This window comes from Lynx canadensis, chromosome A3 (assembly GCF_007474595.2).
Source record: "Lynx canadensis isolate LIC74 chromosome A3, mLynCan4.pri.v2, whole genome shotgun sequence".
NCBI lineage: Eukaryota > Metazoa > Chordata > Mammalia > Carnivora > Felidae > Lynx > Lynx canadensis.
In genome coordinates, this window is record NC_044305.1 from 87704052 (window position 1) to 87723706 (window position 19655).

General features: G+C 49.2%; 1 protein-coding gene across 16 annotated transcripts in view; it reads left to right on the top strand.

Annotated features, from left to right (window-relative positions):
- The window catches only part of DYSF (dysferlin), a 227109-nt gene that overhangs the window by 52343 nt on the left and 155111 nt on the right, over positions 1 to 19655 (top strand). For 8 of the 16 annotated variants that reach the window (XM_030310815.1, XM_030310819.1, XM_030310817.1 and 5 more), the window contains exons 5-12: positions 8339 to 8453; positions 9696 to 9788; positions 10149 to 10360; positions 12723 to 12851; positions 13296 to 13358; positions 14112 to 14162; positions 16172 to 16202; positions 16791 to 16906. In XM_030310815.1, coding sequence (XP_030166675.1) covers positions 8339 to 8453; positions 9696 to 9788; positions 10149 to 10360; positions 12723 to 12851; positions 13296 to 13358; positions 14112 to 14162; positions 16172 to 16202; positions 16791 to 16906 — 810 coding nt within the window. The remainder of the gene's footprint in view (positions 1 to 8338; positions 8454 to 9695; positions 9789 to 10148; positions 10361 to 12722; positions 12852 to 13295; positions 13359 to 14111; positions 14163 to 16171; positions 16203 to 16790; positions 16907 to 19655) is intronic. The other 8 variants (XM_030310821.1, XM_030310828.1, XM_030310826.1 and 5 more) reach the window with 1 other exon arrangement.

Here is a 19655-nt window from a genome sequence, read left to right on the forward strand (position 1 = left end):
GATAAAGGATATGAATCAATAGCTGGATAAAGAGATACATAGGGCGAGGTCCTGAACAAAGGAACTTTCTGTCCTTGTGGAGCATGGGGCCCTGTTCAGTGGCATATGGAAGCATTCTGGTTCCCTAAACATAGGATCTCTCTGAAAAAAAGAGACCAAAAAACTTGAGTTTTTAATGGAGGCTTCATTGTTATCATGATTGACTAAGTCATTGGCCATTGACTGAGTCAACTGCCAACTCCTCTTCCCTTCCCAGAGGTTGGGAGGGATGGGATTGAAATTTCCAACTCTCTAATCACATGGTTGGTCCTCCTGGCAACCAGCTCCCACCCATGAGTGGGGTCCAAAAGTCACCTTCATTAATAAAAAGACACCCATTTTATCTTTATGGCTCTGAAGTGTTTTCAGGAACTGTGGATGAAGACCAAATACATCTGAGAAGTATATTTTGGTCACCTGAATGACCAAATATGTATTTCTTTTAAATCATTAAATCACAGCCCCTGGTACCTCCAACCAGGGTTTTTAGCTTCCTGGATGTGCTGCTAAAACACCTCTCCACTCTTGCTCTCTGTGCATCCATGACTGGTGTTTCCTGAAAGTTCTCCTTCACTTGTGCCTCTCCAGGCTCAGAGGCCCATCCAGCCCCTGAGACACAGCTTTTCATACCTGGACCCTGTCCATGGGGCTGAGCCAGGTTGGTGACCATCCCTGGATGTCTCACCTCTTCTCCTCTGGTTCTTTGTTTCCGCACTCTGTTTGTGCTTCATGATCACCAGCTGGGAACCTGCTGCCTTCTCCTTTCTGGGTTGGGACTCCTGTCTGACTGCAGAAATTGCCAATTCTTCATAGACCATGTCTTCAAGAGCGGGGTGTGAAAGCCAGAAGGTGATGGATGGGAGAGGAGGTCTAAGCCCTGCATGGTTTAGCCCCCACTTGAGCACAGGCTAGGGGAGGTGGGGCCAGGAGGCAGCTCTGGCCAGTGGAGACTATCCGAGTCCATTTTCTAGTGCCTGTGACAGTGCTAAGTCACAGAGCAGCCCAGGCAGGGGCCCCAGGCCCCAAGACCATCTGAGCTGGGGCTTCCCACTTTGGGACCTGGGGATGGTTGCAAATGGAGCGGGAGGCACAGAGAACTGAGGTTGTACTCAGAAGGGACAGGGAGCCCTGTCAGAAGCTCAGGATTCTACTAGCTATTTACTGAGGCAGATTTCTGGGCTGGGCCTAATGGGCAGAGCATGTCAGGCATACCCAATTGAGTTTAGCTCAGATTGTCAAAGCAACCTGCTGAGCGAGTGATAGGAGTGAAGACAGGGTGCGGGATCCTTGGAAAACCTTGGAAAGACTGAGAGGAGGAGGAAGGCTGGGACAGGTTGTGAAATCCTGCTGCAGGCTGGCCTATAGACTACATTTACCCAAATCCCTTCAGATGTGGCACACTGCACTGTGTGCCATGAGAAGATACCACATCTGTCCTCAGACAGGTTCTAGACTGAAGGGGAAGACACTATCCCTGTCCTGGGGGAGCCTCCAGGCCTATGGTTGTTCTGGACACACATGGAGGAAAGAAGCAACGTACTCACCAATTTCCTTTGAGAGCAGATTGCTAATGAGCGTGTGGACACAGCATGGAAACTGTGGGTATTACCTCAGTCTTTTTTTTTTTTTAATTTATGTATTTATTTTGAGAGAGAGAGAGAGAGAGAGAACGAGGGGCAGAGAGAGAGAGGGAGAGAGACAGAATCCCAAGCAGGCTCCACACCATCAGCACAGAGCCTGATGTGGGGCTTGAACTCACAAACCACGAGATCATGACCTGAGCGAAACCAAGAGTCTGATGCTTAACCCACTGAGCCTTCCAGGCTTCAGTCTTCACAACCAGAGGCAGATCCGAAAATGAAACCTGCTGGGTGACAAGGAAACATGAACCCCAGTGGTGTGGTGGGTTGGGAGCCAGGAGGGCACTGTGTGTGTTGGGAGCAGGAACTGGTGGCGAGTGGATGCACAGCTCTGGTGGGTCCCTGAGTTTCTTTTAAGCAGTTTGAAGATGCTGCCAAACATTCCTGCCTCAGTCACGGCCACATCTTAGCCCCCCCCCCCCCTCCAGCTTCTTAGGTGTTTTCTCAGGGAAAGGTAATAAATAAGACCGTGACACATATGGGGATTTCCTATCCACTCATGCAGTGTGTGTCAGGGGAGGTGGGAGTGGGCTGGTCTAGGGTTTGGTCGCGCTAATCAGTGTGAAGAGAGCCGGGGCTTAGGAAGCAGGCAGTAAGCAATGGACTGAGCATGGTGGGGTGGGTGAAGGACCCCAGAGCTGGGCCGCATAACCTGGAGGAGGATCCGATGAGGTTGTCCTCTGCCTTTGTCTTTGGTTTCCTAGGCCCTCCTAGCCTGGTGACCAGACAGGACCCTCTAGAGTTCTGCGATATTATTGACCGTGGACCCCAAGATGGCAGACACGGGTGACTGAGGTTATCTGCTCCTCCAGGGCAGCATGTTCTGGTGGACACATGACTGGCTGATAATGGTCTTGTGACGGGATGACGGTCTTGTGACGGTCCAGGGCCGGAGACTTGAACAGGGCTATCAGGTGGGGTACCTTGATGTGGACAGCCCTGGAAGGACTCTAGGCCAAGGTCATTTGGTTTGCGAGAGCGCAGAGCTCACATACATCCTACAGGAGGAAAATCTCAGCTCTGGTTACGTCTGCAGAAGGGGACAGGCAGTGAGGTATGACATCATGGTGAAGGTGGGAGGTCCTGACCATGGGTGGAATCCATAGACATGCCCCTGTGGATCCCCAGTAGAGCTAAAGGCCTCCAGTATTAATCACCTGTGGTCCTGCAGCTGTGGTTCCCCAGAGTCTGTTCTAGGTCCTGGGCTCCAGATCATCTGAAGCTGCCAGGGCTGCCCCTGTAGCTCCTTGATGGGTAAATAAAAGATGGAGCTGGTTCTGTGCTGGAAGTCTCGTTCAAGTGCCTGAATGAGTGACTGGAGTCTCATTCATCCACCAGGATGTTGCCACTTCTTCCGGAGGTTGGTGTGGGGCTCTCAGTGTGGAGGTGCCTGATGCTGCCTGGATGGTCTTCAAATTTCGGGGCTGCTGCTCCTTCCTGCTTCTCCTGCAGGGCTGCCCCCTTGCTAAGGTGTTGGCACCCAGGTCATGGAGAGCAGCAGCTATGCTCCTGCGGGCCCACCTCCTCTCTGACCCAGAGATGGTGTGCAAAGTCTCCAAGGGTGCAGGGAGGGACTGGTAAGGGGGGCAGGGTCTGAGACGTAAGAAGGGGTGTTCTCCAAGGGGGGCAGGGTCTGAGACGTAAGAAGGGGTGTTCTCCAAGGGGGGCAGGGTCTGAGACGTAAGAAGGGGTGTTCTCCAAGGGGGGCAGGGTCTGAGACATAAGAAGGGGTGTTCTCCAAGGGGATCTGCTCCTAGGGCTGGGGGACCCGAGTCACCAAGTATTAGTAGAGCTGGGGCTGAAAGGCAGCCAAGCTGTGCCCCTTCCAAGGTTTTGCTCCTCTCTCTTCACCACAGCGGGGTAGATTTAATACTGCGACCTGCAGCTCCTCCTGCTCCCCCGATCCTGCTCGCTCTGGTTTCCTTTTCTTTCCAACATACTTTATAATTTACACGTCTATTTCACTGACTATGTAATGTCTGTCTCCTCTGCCAAGATGTCAGCTCCATCCATGGAGGCAAGAGCCTTTGCTTTGTTCGTGGAAGTAGTCTAGTATCTTGACGTGTTTGGCCCTTAGCGGGTGCTCCCTATATATTTATGCAGGGGATGATTAAGCAGAGTAATGAATGAATGGGTCAGGCCAGATACGTCAAGTAGGGCGCCCTCCACCTTTCAGAAAAGTGCCCAACACAGGCTGAGCCAAGCCATCACCCCACACCGGGCCAGCCTCATGAGCAGTTAGGCCCTGCACTTGCTTTAATTCTCTGCTGTTGCCATCTTGAAATTCCTAATAAATTTTTAACAAGGGACCATACTTGGGGTGCCTGGGTGGCTCAATCGGTTAAGCATCCGACTCTTGATTTCGGCTTGGGTCATGATCTTACGGTCTGTAAGTTTAAGCCCTGTGTTGGGCTCTATGCTGATGGTGTTGAGCCTGCTTGAGATGCTCTCCCTTTCTCTCTGCCCCTCCCCTGCTCTCTCTCTCTCTCTCTCTCTCTCAAAAAATAAATAAATACAATAAAAAACAAAAAATAAGGGACCATATTTTCATTTTGCACTTGGCCTGTGGCTGGTCCTAAAGTGGGATTCAGCATGAATGGGTAGGGGGCTTATTTGTCTCTCTGAATGAGATTCCTATGGTTATAGTGGAAGCACGTTTCTCAGGTTTTTAACCTTTTGTTTTAGTTTACTATTTTTTTAAAAAGTTCTTATTTTTTATTTTGAGAGACAGAGAGAGCGCACGAGGGGCCAGGCACCCCTAACCTTTTATTTTAAAATAATTTAAGTTTTAGAGAAAGGTTGCAAGAATAATACAAAGAGTATATTATTCTAAACCTTTGAGACAAAGTCTCCAACCTCCTGGCCTGTCACCCTGAATTTAGTGTGTATTTTCTCTGATTAAGGACTTTTCCTACAGAACCCACAGCCTGAAGAAACTGAAGAAATTAATGTTGATAACAGCACTGCCACAGACCCCCATTCGAGTTCATGCGTTTTCAACAGTGCTTTGTAACGAAGAGATCCACTTAAGGATTATATGTTGTGTTAGTTGTTTTGTCTTTATTCTTCTTCCATTTGGGAGAATTCTTCAGTCTTTCTTCGACTTCTACAACCTGTGACCTTGACGCTTTTAGGAATACAGGTCGGTTATCCTGTACGTCTCCCAGTGTGGGTCTGTCTGATGTTTTCTCGTGATTAGATTTAGGTTGAGCATCTTTGGCAGGAAGAGAATACTATGATGCTCTGCTGCCCTCGTTGTATCCCCATTACTGAGCTTTTAACTTTGATCATTTGATTAACATCACATTTACTGGCTTTCTCCATTAATCACCAATCCATTCCCTTTTCTCATAGGTAGGAATTGTGGGGGGCGGGGGGGGGGGAATGGGTACCTTGTGACTCTAAATACTCTGATCCTTTTCCGATTTTTACCCGGCAGTTTTCACATCCATTGTTATTTCCTTGGTTGGATTAATTATTGCTTGGATGGTTGCCAAATGGTGATATTCTAAATCAATTATTTTTGTCTGCATACATCAGTTTGTATTTCACTGTAAGGAAAAGCTTTCTTCTATTTCTGTGTAGATTAACCTATTCCTATTTTATTCAATGGTTTAATCTGCTACTATATTTATTTTCATATTTAAATTGTCCCAGATTTGGCCAGTGGGAGTCCATGAAACTAGAGTTCTGTGTCCTTTTGACATGTTTCTATCATTCTTTGAGTATTTCCTTGTTTTCTGGCACAAAAAGTTTCCAGGGTCGTCTACTTTCCCTGGCCTATTACTAGAATTAGTTATTTTTCCAAAAAGCCCAACTTGCCTTTTGATGAAGTGGGGGAAAGCCCCAGGTTGTTAAAAATACAGATGCCCAGGTCCACCCCTGAGATGCTGACTGAAATCTCCAAGAGTTCTGGGGTGGCTGTGAGCAGGTCTGGGTACCGAGGTGGGGCTCCAGAAGCTCTTTTTCCCTCTGGGTTGCCGGAGCTTAGGGCACACGGCTCGCTGCCTGCTCAAGTGGCGACACCTGGTGGTGTTTCACAAGCCTGGACCGCCGTGAGGGCAGTCCCTTGGTTTCAGCACATGAAGGGTCTCATTGCCTTCCCTGGCCTTGCCCTGGGTCTCTGGGGATGCTGGGCTACACTGGCTTCCTTCCTTGATGTTCAGAGCCCCACCCTTCCACTGGTCCTGCCCTCCCTCAGCCTGGCTGCCCCTGCCAAGGCCCCAGTCTGGGAGATTCAAGCCCCAGACCTGGAGAAATGAAGGACCTTCAGCCCTTTCTGTCTCAGGACCAGGATTCCCCCGCCAGGAGTTTCTGGAATCAGTAAAGATGTCTAGTGAATTATGCTGAGCTGTTCAGAGGATATGATGCATTATTAACAATTATGTTTATAACGGATTTGTCAAGGGGCGCCTGGGTGGCTCAGTTGGTTAAGCGTCTGACTTCGGCTCAGGTCACGATCTCACGGTTTGTGAGTTCAAGCCCCACATCAGGCTCTGTGCTGACATCTCAGAGCCTGGAGCCTGCTTTGAATTCTGTGTCTCCCTCTCTCTCTGTCCCTTTCCTGCTCACGCTTTGTCTCTCCCTCTCTCTCAAAAATAAACATTAAAAAAAAAAGGGTTTGGGGTGCCTGGGTGGCTCAGTCGGTTAAGCGTCCGACTTCGGTTCAGGTCATGATCTCGCGGTCCGTGAGTTCGAGCCCCGCGTCGGGCTCTGTGCTGACAGCTCAGAGCCTGGAGCCTGTTTCAGATTCTGTGTCTCCCTCTCTCTGACCCTCCCCCGTTCATGCTCTGTCTCTCCCTGTCTCAAAAATAAATAAACGTTAAAAAAAAATTAAAAAAAAAAGGGTTTGTCAAAACCTGGGAAATGCTTACTGTCTAGCATAATAAAAGAAAAGCGTTTAAATTTTTTTTATTAAAATTTTTTTTACTGTTTATTTATTTTTGAGAGACACAGACACAGACAAAATACGAGTGGGGAGGGCAGAGAGAAAAGGAGACACAGAATCTGAAGTAGGCTCCAGGCTCTGAGCTGTCAGCACAGAGCCTAACATGGGCCCGAACCCACAAACCTCGGGATCATGACCTGAACTGAAGTCGGACGCTCAACCGACTGAGCCACCCAGGATCCCCTAATTTTTTTTATTTTATTTTAGAGACAGAGAGAGAGAGCAAACAGGGGAGAGGGGCAGAGGCAGAGAGAGAGAGAGAGAGAAAGAGAGAGAGAGAAAAAGAATCTTAAGCAGGCTCCACGCTCAGCATCCCGACTCAGGGCTCGATCCCATGACGCTGGGATCATAGCCTAAGCTGAAATCAAGAGCTGAAAAAAAGAGTTGGACACTTAACCAACTGATCCACCCAGGCATCCCCAAAGCATTTTTTTTCCCAAAGCATTTTTATATACAGCAGGGCTATACACTATTTGTTTAAAAAGATGGAAGAGAATTGTATCAAAATGTGAATAAAGGTGGACTTAACGGCAATTTGTTTTCCCTTGCATTATTTTTTTTTTCTTTAAGGCTTTTGTGTTCCCTAAACTTTCTTAAATAGAGCATTTATTATTTTGATCAATAAAAAGGCTGCCCCAGGAGGCTTGCTGAACCTATGGTACCAGGGAAGGCTGGGCCAGGCCCTCACTGGCCTAGGAGCTGTAAGGCTGGAGAGTCTACTGAGGCTGTACCTTTTTCAGGTTCTGGGGCTGTTTGAATAGTGCGAGGTCTTGGGGAGTTGTTCCATGGGGTGAAAAACAGGGCAGGCTTTCCTGGTCCATGAGAGTATGGTGAGTAGTCCCTCTCTTCTTGGCTGGTCAGAGCTGGAATAGCTGGGGTTGAGGTGGGGGACAGGGGTGCACCTGGGAGGAAAGAGGGCTCAGAAAGGTGAGCAGCACCCCAAGACCCTCTAGTGTTAGCTGCTGCCTGAGCCGCCTGTGGAGAAACGGTGGGGGCGGGGGGGAGGCTCAGCTAAGCAGAGTGGCCAAGGAGGCTTTTTCCTGAAGATAGCCCTAGGCTGAGAGATGAAAAATCCTGCAGGAGGGGCGCCTGGGTGGCTCAGTGCGTTAAGCGTCTGACTCTTGATTTCAGCTCAGGTCATGATTTCACAGTTCATGGGATTGAGCCCTGCTTCGGGCTCTGTGCTGACAGCCCATAGCCTGCTTGGGATTCTCTCTCTCCCTCTCTCTCGGCCCCTCCCCTGCTTGCGTGCACATGGCCTCTCTTTCTCTCTCAAAATAAAAACATAAACATTAAAAGAAAAAAGAAAGAAAAATTCTGCAGGAGAGGTTGAATTGTGGATTCGTTTATAGAAGCTTATGATGTGCTTTATCGGCTAACTTAATCCCCACGTGACCCTACGAGGAAGGTACTATTGCTGTTAGTACTATCATTTTACAGATGAGGAAGGTGAGGCATGGTGAGGTTACAGATCTTGACCAAGTCCGCACAGCTTCTGAGTGGTAGGACCTGATTCCAGATTCTGTGCTTTTGACCACTTGACCATGCTGATGGGCCCCTGGGGGAGGCTTTGCCACAGCCTCCTGCAAACCTGACCCCTGTTAGAGCCTTTTTCCTAGGTGGAGGGGTAAAAGGAATAGGAAGGATGCTGGAGGTGGTGGTCCAAGGCCAGTGTACTGACCTGCTGCCCTTCCACTCCCGTCTCTTCCAGGCCTCGCTGGTCTTGCAGGTGTCCTACACGCCACTCCCTGGAGCTGTGCCCCTGTTCCCACCGTCTGCGTCTCTGGAACCCTCCCCGACTCTGCCGGACCTGGATATGCTGGCTGGTGAGGAGCCCACCCTGGCAGGGCCCCTGGGAAGAAGCCCAGTAGCAGTGCTTAAGCCTGGGGCTGGGGGGCATAGTGAGGCTTCAGGCAGCCTCTGCCGCCTTCCCCAGGTTGGAGGCTGCCCAGTCCAGAGGCGAGAAGACACCAGTGGGTGGGGAGTCCTGAGAGCTGCCTTCCGCCGTGCAGAAAAAGTGCCACTAGGATTAGTGTGAGGGAGCCCTCTTGGGGAGGGGCCATGTTTGGGCTGGTGCTCCGTACTGTTCAGCTCTCGGATGGGTGGGGGCTTCAGAAGGCATGCCTGTGCTAGGATGGGGTCAGTCCCAGATGGTACCAGAGGCCCCGCCCGCTCCCCAGCAGTGAATGCTGCCTGGGTCTGGCACTTAATAGGCCTTTGGTGATGGCATGTGACAAAAGAGCTGGGTTTTCCTTGAAAGAGCCTTGGGCCAAATTCAGGGTACAAGAGTTCCTTTCTTGCCTTTGGCACCAAGTAGCTGTGTGACTTTGGGCTGGCCACTCTCCCTCTCTGGGCCTACAGTTTATCACTTGCGAAATGAGCAGATTGAGTTAACAAGTTGCAGGGTTGCCTCAGTTCTCTTCACCTGCTTCTGCTGGCTCAGTCAAGGGAGGATTCAGCCCAGGGTGGTTGGCTTGCCGGTGTGGGGCTGGTAAGGCCTCCATGTGGCCCAGCCTGCTTGAATGTGCAGGAAGCTCCACAGAAGTTCCAGGTGGGGACATGGTCATGGGAAAGAGCCTACAATTTCTCTCATGGTGCAGGGAGCTAGAGAGAGGCACCACATTAAAACCTGAGCGGCGCCTGGTGGGGGTGTGCCCTAGCCTGTCCTGCCCAGCCACAGTGTTGGAGCTTGGGGATAGGGAGGTCAGTCTGGATTGGGGCATAGGCTGCCACGGAGGGGAGGCGGTGGGCAGAAAGAAGGGGTGCTCTGGGGCACAGAGAGTAGGGAGAGTGAAGGACCCTGAGTGTTCTGGGACCGCCTTGGAGATGGATCTGACAGAGTTAGGTTCGGGCCACTCAGGGAAAACTCCCAAAGGTGACATATTCCTAGTCCTGCCTGGAAGGTAGTGAGAAGGGACAGTCCCCAACAGGCATGGGAACTGTTTCTGAGCTATTGTGCCAGGCTCAGGCAGGCAGGGAGAACAGGTTTGGATGGGGGTGCCCTAGGTTGGCTGCCCTCACCCAGCTCCCTCCTCCCCTCCTGGGGCTGTGCCCTGCCCGCGTGCCAGGTGGGGGACAGAGCCGGGCTGAGACTTGGTCCCTGCTCAGTGACAGCACCGTGGACACAAGATACTCTGGAAAGAAGTGGCTGGCCCCCACGGGTGAGACACGGGCCAGGCTATCCTGATCCTGATCCTACCACCCATAACTGTCTCATTGCCGCCATCTGTCAGCTCTGGAGAGTGGGACGAGCTGGCCGGAGGGGCTGATCCTGCAGGACATGGTGGGGAGGGCTAGGGCCATTCTGTTTCCTCCCTGTTGACTAACTGGACTGACTGCCCTCAAGTTTCAGCTATTGGAAGCTCCTCTTCTTTCTCCCTCATCCATCCTGGCTCACTGATGGGGAGGGGAGGTGGGTGGTGGGTCTCAGCGCCCATGCCCTTTGGCTCCTCCATTGGCCAGGGGGCGTCCCAAGCCCAGGGCCAGAGGGACCAGCCCTTATTATCACCCTCTCCTCCCAGACACAGGAGGAGAGGAGGACACCGAAGACCAGGGGCTCACAGGAGATGAGGCAGAGCCATTAGTGGATCAGAGTGGGGCCCCAGGCCCTGGGGCTCCCGCCACCCCGAGGAAGCCACCTTCCCATCCACCCCCCTACCACCCCGGGATCAAAAGGAAGAGAAGTGCTCCCACATCCAGAAAGCTGCTGTCAGACAAACCACAGGACTTCCAGGTAATGGGCTGACTGTCCAACCACAGCCTCCTCTGTCCAGGCTGGGCAGGGTCCTAAGGGCTCTCCCAGGCGGGAGTCTGTGGTTCCCCGGGCCCCTGAGAGACGCTGAATGAGCAGTTCATGTGCTGGAGCTTCAGAACACAGCCCTGGTTTTGCTCTTTAAAAAAATGAGGCAGGAGTGTCACTGCAGAGATGTAGCGTATCTTTACATTTGTTCTGTGATTTCCAACTAGCTAGCTTTTGCTACTCAGGGTATGGTCCTTGGACCAGCAGCACGAGCAACACCTGGGAGCTGGTTAGAAATGCAGACCCCCACCCCGCCCCCCCAGCCCTGCTGAATCAGAATCTGCATTTTAACAAGATCCCCAAACCTAGGAAGCTCTGTCTAGCTCTCTTCTTTTCTCTCTCGATCCATTCCCTTCCTTAGAGCCATGGATTCTTCAGAAAAGTCATGTGGAATCTGAATTTGTTCAAGCTCTTCACACAATAAAACTGTTAATATTAATCCTTTGACATATTTTAATCCCCAAGTTCATCCCATTTTATTTGCATTTTAATTTTGGTCCTTTGCTTATGCTTTTTCTTTTCTACAAATGTTTCCATTTTGATATAGTGACATTTAGTGACATTGAACTAAGTCTTAGAATTACTTTTCAAATTAAAAACAGGAAACTTAGCTCTTTACTAAGTGCAACAAATTGTAATAATATATTAGTTCTAAATCGTGGTAATTTAGGTGAAAATCCTGGCTGTAGTAACCACTATCTATGCCTGAGAGACAAAATTCTAACATTATTATTATTCCCAAGACATGTACCTACTGCTTTTTTTTTTCTTTTTAGAAGATTGATGTATTTTTTTTTGTAGAAAATTTATTTTTTATTTTTTATTTTTTTATTTTTATTATTTTATTAAAAAAATTTTTTTAAACATTTATTTATTTTTGAGACAGAGAGAGACAGAGCATGAACGGGAGAGGGTCAGAGAGAGGGAGACACAGAATCTGAAACAGGTTCCAGGCTCTGAGCTGTCAGCACAGAGCCCGACTCGGGGCTTGAACTCACGAACCGTGAGATCATGACCTGAGCCGAAGTCGGCCGCTTAACCAACTGAGCCACCCAGGCGCCCCTTTTGTAGAAAATTTAGAAAATACAGGAAAATGAAGAGAATAAAAATCATGGTTCTACGTTCCCACTGTTATTAATAATATATTCTTCTATAGTATGGCTTTTTAACTTTTTTTAAATGTTTATTTATTTTTGAGAGAGAGAGAGAGAGAGAGAGAGAGCAGGGGAGGGGCAGAGAGAGAGAGGATGACACAGAATCTGAAGTAGGCTCCAGGCTCCAAGCTGTCAGCCCAGAGCCCAATGTGGGGCTCGAACGCACCAACTTGAGATCATGATCTGAGCCGAAGTCAGACGCTTAATGGACTAATCCACCCAGGCACCCCTATAGCATGGCTTTTAAAAAGAAAGTATTGATTGATCTGTCAATAAGTAACTGCTGCCTAAAACTTAAAACCAGTAAACATCTTATTTTTCCTTGAAAATTGTTCTAATATTTTAAAAGTTCATGTTTTAAAATATCTTGCCTAAATGTGGAAGCACAGATATTCCTGAAACCTTATATTACTCAACGTTCAGTGGAGAAAACTCTTAATTTATTTCTCAGAACGTGAGAAAGCATTGCATCCTATAAAGGATACAGTGGGGTTACTCCACTATGTAAGCTCGGCCTCTGAGGGAATTGTCAGTGAAGAATGTTCAAACCACTCGGATGTGCTGGTGTCGAGGTGTCTGCGGGAGGGCTTGTGCCAATGGCGGCATGAAATGATCTGGGGTCTGGGTCCTTGGCCCAGCCCTGGGATTTAATTCTGGGAGGTTCCCTGGGGCATCCTGGCAGCTCGTGTGTGGAACTATAGGATTTGATAGATACAAGGGACCTTGGTAGGAAAATATGATTGTTCTTATAATGCTCTTCCTAATTCTTATTTATTTATCTATTTATCTATTTATCTATCTATTTATTTATTTATTAAAGTTTATTTCTTTATTTTGAGTGAGAGAGGAGACAGAGAGGGAGAGAGAGAGAGAGAGAGAGAGGGAGAGATTGTGAGTGGGGGAGGGGCAGAAAGAGCGGGAGAGAGAATATCCCAAGCAGGCTTTGCACTGGCTAATCCCACCAGCCACAAGACCATGACCTGAGCTAAAAGCAAGAGCCAGACACTGAACCGACCGAGTCACCCAGGTTCCCCCTAATTCCTTCTTCACACCCCTCTGAGAAGCCAGCAGTGATTTCTGACTCCCTTGGGGCCTGACTGCTTTCCCCCTTCCTGCTGCCCATACTTTCTCCTGGCTTTCAGATCAGGGTGCAAGTGATCGAGGGGCGCCAGCTGCCAGGGGTGAACATCAAGCCTGTGGTCAAGGTCACTGCTGCCGGGCAGACCAAGAGGACACGGATCCAAAAGGGAAACAGCCCACTCTTCAATGAGGTGGGAGGCACTGGTTAGCAGGGCTAGGACCTTGGTGGCCCTTCTGAACTGGGAGCACACAGCACATACCTGGCAACCACTTGTTTTTGTGTATGGTGCTAACTTTGTGTGGAGAGATGTGCTGGGTTCTGAGTAGGTTATCTGTGGACCTGGAAGGAGGGTTGTAGCTCTTATTCCTGCACTGGGCTCTTGATGCTCCACATCTCTGTCATGCTGTAGGGCTAGCCACCCACCCTGTCCCTGAGATGACAGCCTCCGTGAGGTCAGGGGTGGAATACCTGTCAATCCCCAGAGCTCGTTGCTGGGCTGAGCTCAGTCCACACTTCTGTATGGACCAGACGTCAAGGCTGTGGGTGGTGGTCCAAGGGGTGGTGGAGAACCCCTCTCTGTCTAGCCCTGTGGTCAGCAGCTACTCATTTGTTTCCCTTTCGCCCTGGACCACAGACTCTTTTCTTCAATGTGTTTGACTCTCCCTCGGAGCTGTTTGACGAGCCCATCTTCATCACGGTATGTCTCAGGCAACAGTGTTCTCTGTTACATGTACACTCACATGCATGTCCCTGTGCATGTGTGCACATGTGCGTTTCAGCGTGCATGGGCGTGTATGCCTGTCGGCATGAGTGTCAGCATTTGCGAGAAAGAAGCCGTGAAGCCCAGGGGATGGGTGATGTTCAAGACCATGAAGTTCTGCCGGTCACAGAAATGCCTTCGGTAGCTCAGATGGAGACAGCAGTGGGGTGGGGAACCCCCACTGCTCAGGAACCCCCCAGATGCTGTAGGTCAGGGCCCTGAAATCATTCCTGCAGTGGACACTTATTTTCATTTTATTTTGTTTGTCCACGTGCCTGCTTCTGGCCAGGATTTTCTTTTTTGGGCCTTAGCTTTTTTTTTTTTTTTTTTTTTTTTTTTTTTTGGTCTTTCTTCTGGAAGGCAGTGTAGTTTAGTTGCTGAACGTGTGGGCTCGGGAGCCAAACTGTCTGTATTCTGGTTCTGCCTGTGTGTTTTGGGGTTCTGTGCTTCTGTACAAGTCCTATAATGTCTCTGTGCCTCTGTTTTTTCATTTGTCAAAAGGGGGCAATAATACTCCCTACTCATGGGTTCATGTGAGTGTTAAACATCTCTCAGAACAATCTCTGGAACAGAGCAAGTGCTACCTAAGTGTTGGCTGTTAACTGCTTGGGAGGGAAGAGATGTTGTGTTGGTCCTTCCTGGGCCAACATTTACTTGTAAATGAGAGTTTTAATTTATCTTTCCCCCCAGGTGGTAGACTCCCGTTCTCTCAGGACAGATGCTCTCATTGGTGAATTCCGGGTAATTATTTATTTTCCTTGAAATTGGTTAGTTCTTGCTAATTCATGTTAGTAGAAACTCTGTACATAATGTGCAGAGGCTTGTGCTTTAGGGGTCCTGTTCCTATTGGTCTGTGTTGGAGAAATATAGTTAACATTTTTTAAAAAAATATTTATTTATTTTTGAAGAAGAGAGAGACAGAGCATGAGCCGGGGAGAGGCAGAGAGAGAGGGAGACACAGAATCTGAAGCAGGCTCTAGGCTCTGAGCCGTCAGCACAGAGCCTGATGCGGGGCTCGAGCTCATGAGCTGCGAGATCATGACCTGAGCCAAAGTCGGGTACTTTACTGACTGAGCCACCCAGGTTGCCTGAATATAGTTAAAAAAACAAAACAAAACGATGTTCTAATGTCCTGACAAAAAGGGAAGAGAGGGAAATCTCTTCCCTTACGTCCAACAGGGGGAATTCAGCTTCTTCTGATTCGTATTGGTCCTTACATCTGGGAAGACAGCATGGAATTGGCTGTTAGCTGGCCCTCCTAATTCTGACCAGGCCCTCGCTCTGGGTTTGGAGTTGGGTCCAGATGTGGAGTCCAGGGGATCAGGGTGCAACACGGGAGAGGGGGGAGCCTGCCCCTCCATTTGCTCCAGATCACGCAGAAGCCAAGAGTGCACTGCAGAGAACCAAGAACTGACAGTATGATTCAGCTTGCAGGAAGGCATCAGCAGGTCTCATAAAGCAAAAGCAGCTAGCAATGGAGACCTTCGCGAATGGCGTTTTGATGGGTCCTTACTGATTTTCGCAGTTTTGAATCTTCAGGCATTTATCAAATGTTAGGAAGGGGTACAGGCTTATTTTAACCTCTCCATGCTATCCAAGTAAAATATGGCTCCTTCTCTGGGAAGTAATCACAAGATAGAAAACTAAGTCAGTTTTCCTGGAGAGGAAGTTTTAAAAGACTGGGATCTATCCTGAGTCCTTCTGTAATAAATGGGGTTTTATGTATTGAGTCTCTAATCTTTGAAGTATATTCTTGTTCTGAGAACACAGAGGTTAAAGTAAAAAAATTATTTTCTTTTTTCTAATTATAAAAGTAATCCATGATAAAAAAAATTTTTTTTAGGGCAGTTTTAGGTTCATAGCAAAATTGAGTGGAAAGGACAGAGTTCTCATACCTCTGGCTGCCCCCAGGCATAGCCTCCCCAGCCGTCAGTGTCCTGCTGATCTATGAACTTTTATAAAAAATTATAAAATATAAGAAAGACAAAATAAAAAAGTAAAATCAATCTACCACCTGACGCTACCACTCAGAGAGCACAGTTACCATTTTGCTGTGTTTCTTTTGCTCTTTCTTCCTATGCATAGATACGCTTTACCAAGCTTTGATCAAAATGTATTCGGCTTTTTTTCCCCATGTAATGTCAGCTTATGAACATTTCCCCATGTCGCTGATTTTTTTTTTTTTTTTTTTTTTTAAATTTTTTTTTTTTTAATTTTTTTTTCAATGTTTATTTATTTTTGGGACAGAGAGAGACAGAGCATGAACGGGGGAGGGGCAGAGTGAGAGGGAGACACAGAATCGGAAACAGGCTCCAGGCTCCGAGCCATCAGCCCGGAGCCTGACGCGGGGCTCGAACTCACGGACCGCGAGATCGTGACCTGGCTGAAGTCGGACGCTTAACCGACTGCGCCACCCAGGCGCCCCAATTTTTTTTTTAACATTTATTTATTTTTGAGACAGAGAGAGACAGAGCATGAACGGGGGAGGGTCAGAGAGAGGGGGACACAGAATCTGAAACAGGTTCCAGGCTCTGAGCTGTCAGCACAGAGCCCGACGCGGGGCTCGAACCCACGGACCGTGAGATCATGACCTGAGCCGAAGTCGGCCGCTTAACCGACTGAGCCACCCAGGTGCCCCCATGTCGCCGATTTTCAAAGCATGATTTTTTAATGTGACGGCATAATGCACCATACTTCATTTAACACTCCAGAGGCAAGAGTTTGATTTGTGTTTCTTGGTTTGATTTCAGATGGATGTGGGTACCATCTACAGAGAGCCCCGTGAGTCATATCCTCATCACCTTGGCCATATCCTTGCATTTTGGTTTTGGAGGCTGTTGGGGACAGCCAGTTGGGACAATCACTTTTCTTCCTTCGGGGTTTTAGAATCTAGATGTAGACTCTGATCCTGGAGATGACAGCTGCAGGAATGGAGAGAAGTCAGGCTTCCATCATCCAAGTAAAACAGGCCCTCAGGGAGATACAAGCCCCCATGTGGGTCTCGGTTGGCCCAGTCAGGGATGCTAAATCTGGAAGCCCCCAAGCAAGGATTGCTGGTGTCACCTTCGACAGGGGTGGGCCATTTTGATAACAAGTCTAGTATTTCTCCACACCCTGGTTTCTGTTCTGGTCTGGTCACTTCCTGAGAGGGAGGTAAATGGCGGGGGGTCTGGCTTTGGTAGCCTCTTATAGTTGTTCCTGTTGACATTTCTGACTTGGACCCACATGAACGTTCGACGTGTGGCCCCTAGGTCTGCGTGAATAAATCCCTCCTCTCCCCCAAATGTAGTTGGCCCCGGGCTCCCAGATGTGGTTGCAGACTTGGACCCTTCTAATTCTGCCATCACCAACAGACGTCATCTCTCTTAGGACACGCCTATCTCAGGAAGTGGCTGCTACTCTCGGACCCTGATGATTTCTCTGCTGGGGCCAGAGGTTACCTGAAAGCCAGCCTTTGTGTACTGGGCCCCGGAGACGAAGCGCCGGTGAGTACGTTGCCTGGGTTGTCCTCACAGCCCCTCATCTGGCAGGAGAGGCACCAAACAAACAAACAGAAACACAACTTGATGTTTCTGATTTATTTATTTACTTTATTAAAGTTTATTTCTTTTGAGAGAGAGAGTGTGTGTGTGCAACTAGAGAAGGTGTGAGAGAGAGAGAGAGAAAGAGAGCGCAAGTGGGAAAGGGGCGGAGAGAGAGGGGGAGTGGGAGAGAATCCCAGTGCAGAGCCCGATGCAAGACTCAAACTCGTGAACCTCAAGATCATGACCTGAGTGGAGGTCGGACGCTTCACCGACTGAGCCACCCAGGTGCCCGGTTTTTCTGATTTAAAAGAATGCATGGTAATTATGAGAACTGTAGAACATGTGGAGAAGTATAAATAAAAAATGAATCACTCATAATTCTACCCCTCAGAGACAGCTGTGATTCACATCTTGTTGCATATCCTTCCAGAAGGATCTACATGTGTATTTTTCTATTTTTTTATTACTTTAAAAAACTGAGGTATTGGGGCGCCTGGGTGGCGCAGTCGGTTAAGCGTCCGACTTCAGCCAGGTCACGATCTCGCGGTCCGTGAGTTCGAGCCCCGCGTCGGGCTCTGGGCTGATGGCTCAGAGCCTGGAGCCTGTTTCCGATTCTGTGTCTCCCTCTCTCTCTGCCCCTCCCCCGTTCATGCTCTGTCTCTCTCTGTCCCAAGAAAAATAAATAAACGTTGAAAAAAAAAAAAAAAAACAAAAACCTGAGGTATTGACCTAACATTGTATTTGTTTCAGGCATATGACATAAAAATTTATTATTTGTGTACATTGTGAACTGATTATCATGATAAGTAAGTTAACACCCATCACCTTACATAGCTACAAAAATATTTTTTCTGGGGCGCCTGGGTGGCGCAGTCGGTTAAGCGTCCGACTTCAGCCAGGTCACGATCTCGCGGTCCGTGAGTTCGAGCCCCGCGTCGGGCTCTGGGCTGATGGCTCAGAGCCTGGAGCCTGTTTCCGATTCTGTGTCTCCCTCTCTCTCTGCCCCTCCCCCGTTCATGCTCTGTCTCTCTCTGTCCCAAAAATAAATAAACGTTGAAAAAAAAAATTAAAAAAAAAATATTTTTTCTTATGATGAGAAATTTTAAGATCTATTCTCTCAGTAACTTTCAAATATACAATAGAGTATTATTTTTTTCAACGTTTATTTTTATTTTTGGGACAGAGAGAGACAGAGCATGAACGGGGGAGGGCCAGAGAGAGGGAGACACAGAATCGGAAACAGGCTCCAGGCTCCGAGCCATCAGCCCAGAGCCCGACGCGGGGCTCGAACTCACGGACCGCGAGATCGCGACCTGGCTGAAGTCGGACACTTAACCGACTGCGCCACCCAGGCGCCCCTACAATAGAGTATTATTAACTAGAGTCTCCATGCTGTGCATTACATCCTCGTGACTTACTTATCTGATAACTGCAAGGTTGTACCATTTGACATGCTTCATCCAGTTCCCCGCCTCCCCGCCCCCCTGGCAACCACCCATCTATTGCATATTTTTCTTTTTTTGCAAAAGTGAGATCATTCTCTCTATCTACTCCACCTTGAATTTTATCGGCTGAGCATATACCATTATCCTCTTTACACGCCAGTAAGTCAAGTTACAGATTGAGAGTGGGAAGAACAAGAGAGGCATGCGGAATTGGGGAGGTAACAGCATCTTTGGATGTTTGGCCAGAAGAGAGAAAGTTTGCAGTAGTTGTGGGAGAGGAATGAGGGGTTAATTCCAGGTAAACAGAAGGGTTTCTGAGCAGACACAAGAGCGCCCACTCCGAGTTGGCAGCTTTGTGGTGGGGCCCCATAGTAGTCAGTGGCCTGGAAGCAGGAGGGAGGAAGGTAGATGGCGTGGGCAAGGCAGGAGCAGTGGAAGCACTGGGCCGAGGGAGCCAGGGCATCGGGACATGGCTGGTGGTGCCGGGCAGGGAGGATGCAGGGGTGCAAGGCTTAGAGCTGATGAGGGGGGCGGGCAGAGAGAAGGGAACACACAATTTTTGAGCACCTGCAGTGTGCCAGGCTGCGTTGGTTGCCTCACACTCTGACTGAGAGTTTGGAGGAGGCAGACGGGTTGAAGGCTGTCTTCAGAGAAAGGTTTCAGTGGCCACGGTTTTGCTAGAAGAAGGGCCCTGAGTGGCTGGAAGTTGAGATACGGCCATGCCTCCAGGAGCTGAAGGGGAGGGGAGATTAAGGTGCTGCTGGTGGAGGAAGGGAGCTGTGCTGGTGACTGACTTGTCCACATGGATGTAGGTTATCTGCTGGGAGAATTGGAAGGCATATAGGCAAGTGATGAGGCAGGGACTAGAGTCATCAAGGAAAGGTGACCACGCATCCTCAGCTTGGTGGCCGGTATCCGTGGGAACCAGGGGAGAGAGGGGCACATGCGGTGGTGTGGACTTGCAGATAAAAGAGATGGTGGAGTGGTGGTGGGTGCATGTGCAAGGTGTGGACTTCTCTTCCCAGCCTGTGACAGCCAGGAGAGGGAGAGGCGAGAGTGGCGAAAGCGGATCTCTAGGGACGAGAGCGGTGGGAGGTGGAGTCGCCCAGGGAAAGCCACTAATCATGGAGGCGGAGAGCAGGTTCCACGAGGACGTCAAGAATAGGGGTTGGCTGATGACAAAGGCTCAGGAAACCACAGTGGGGAGGGTTAGGGGATGGAGAACCCAGGGTTCTGTGCCATGCAGGGGGCTGATGGCGCTCAGG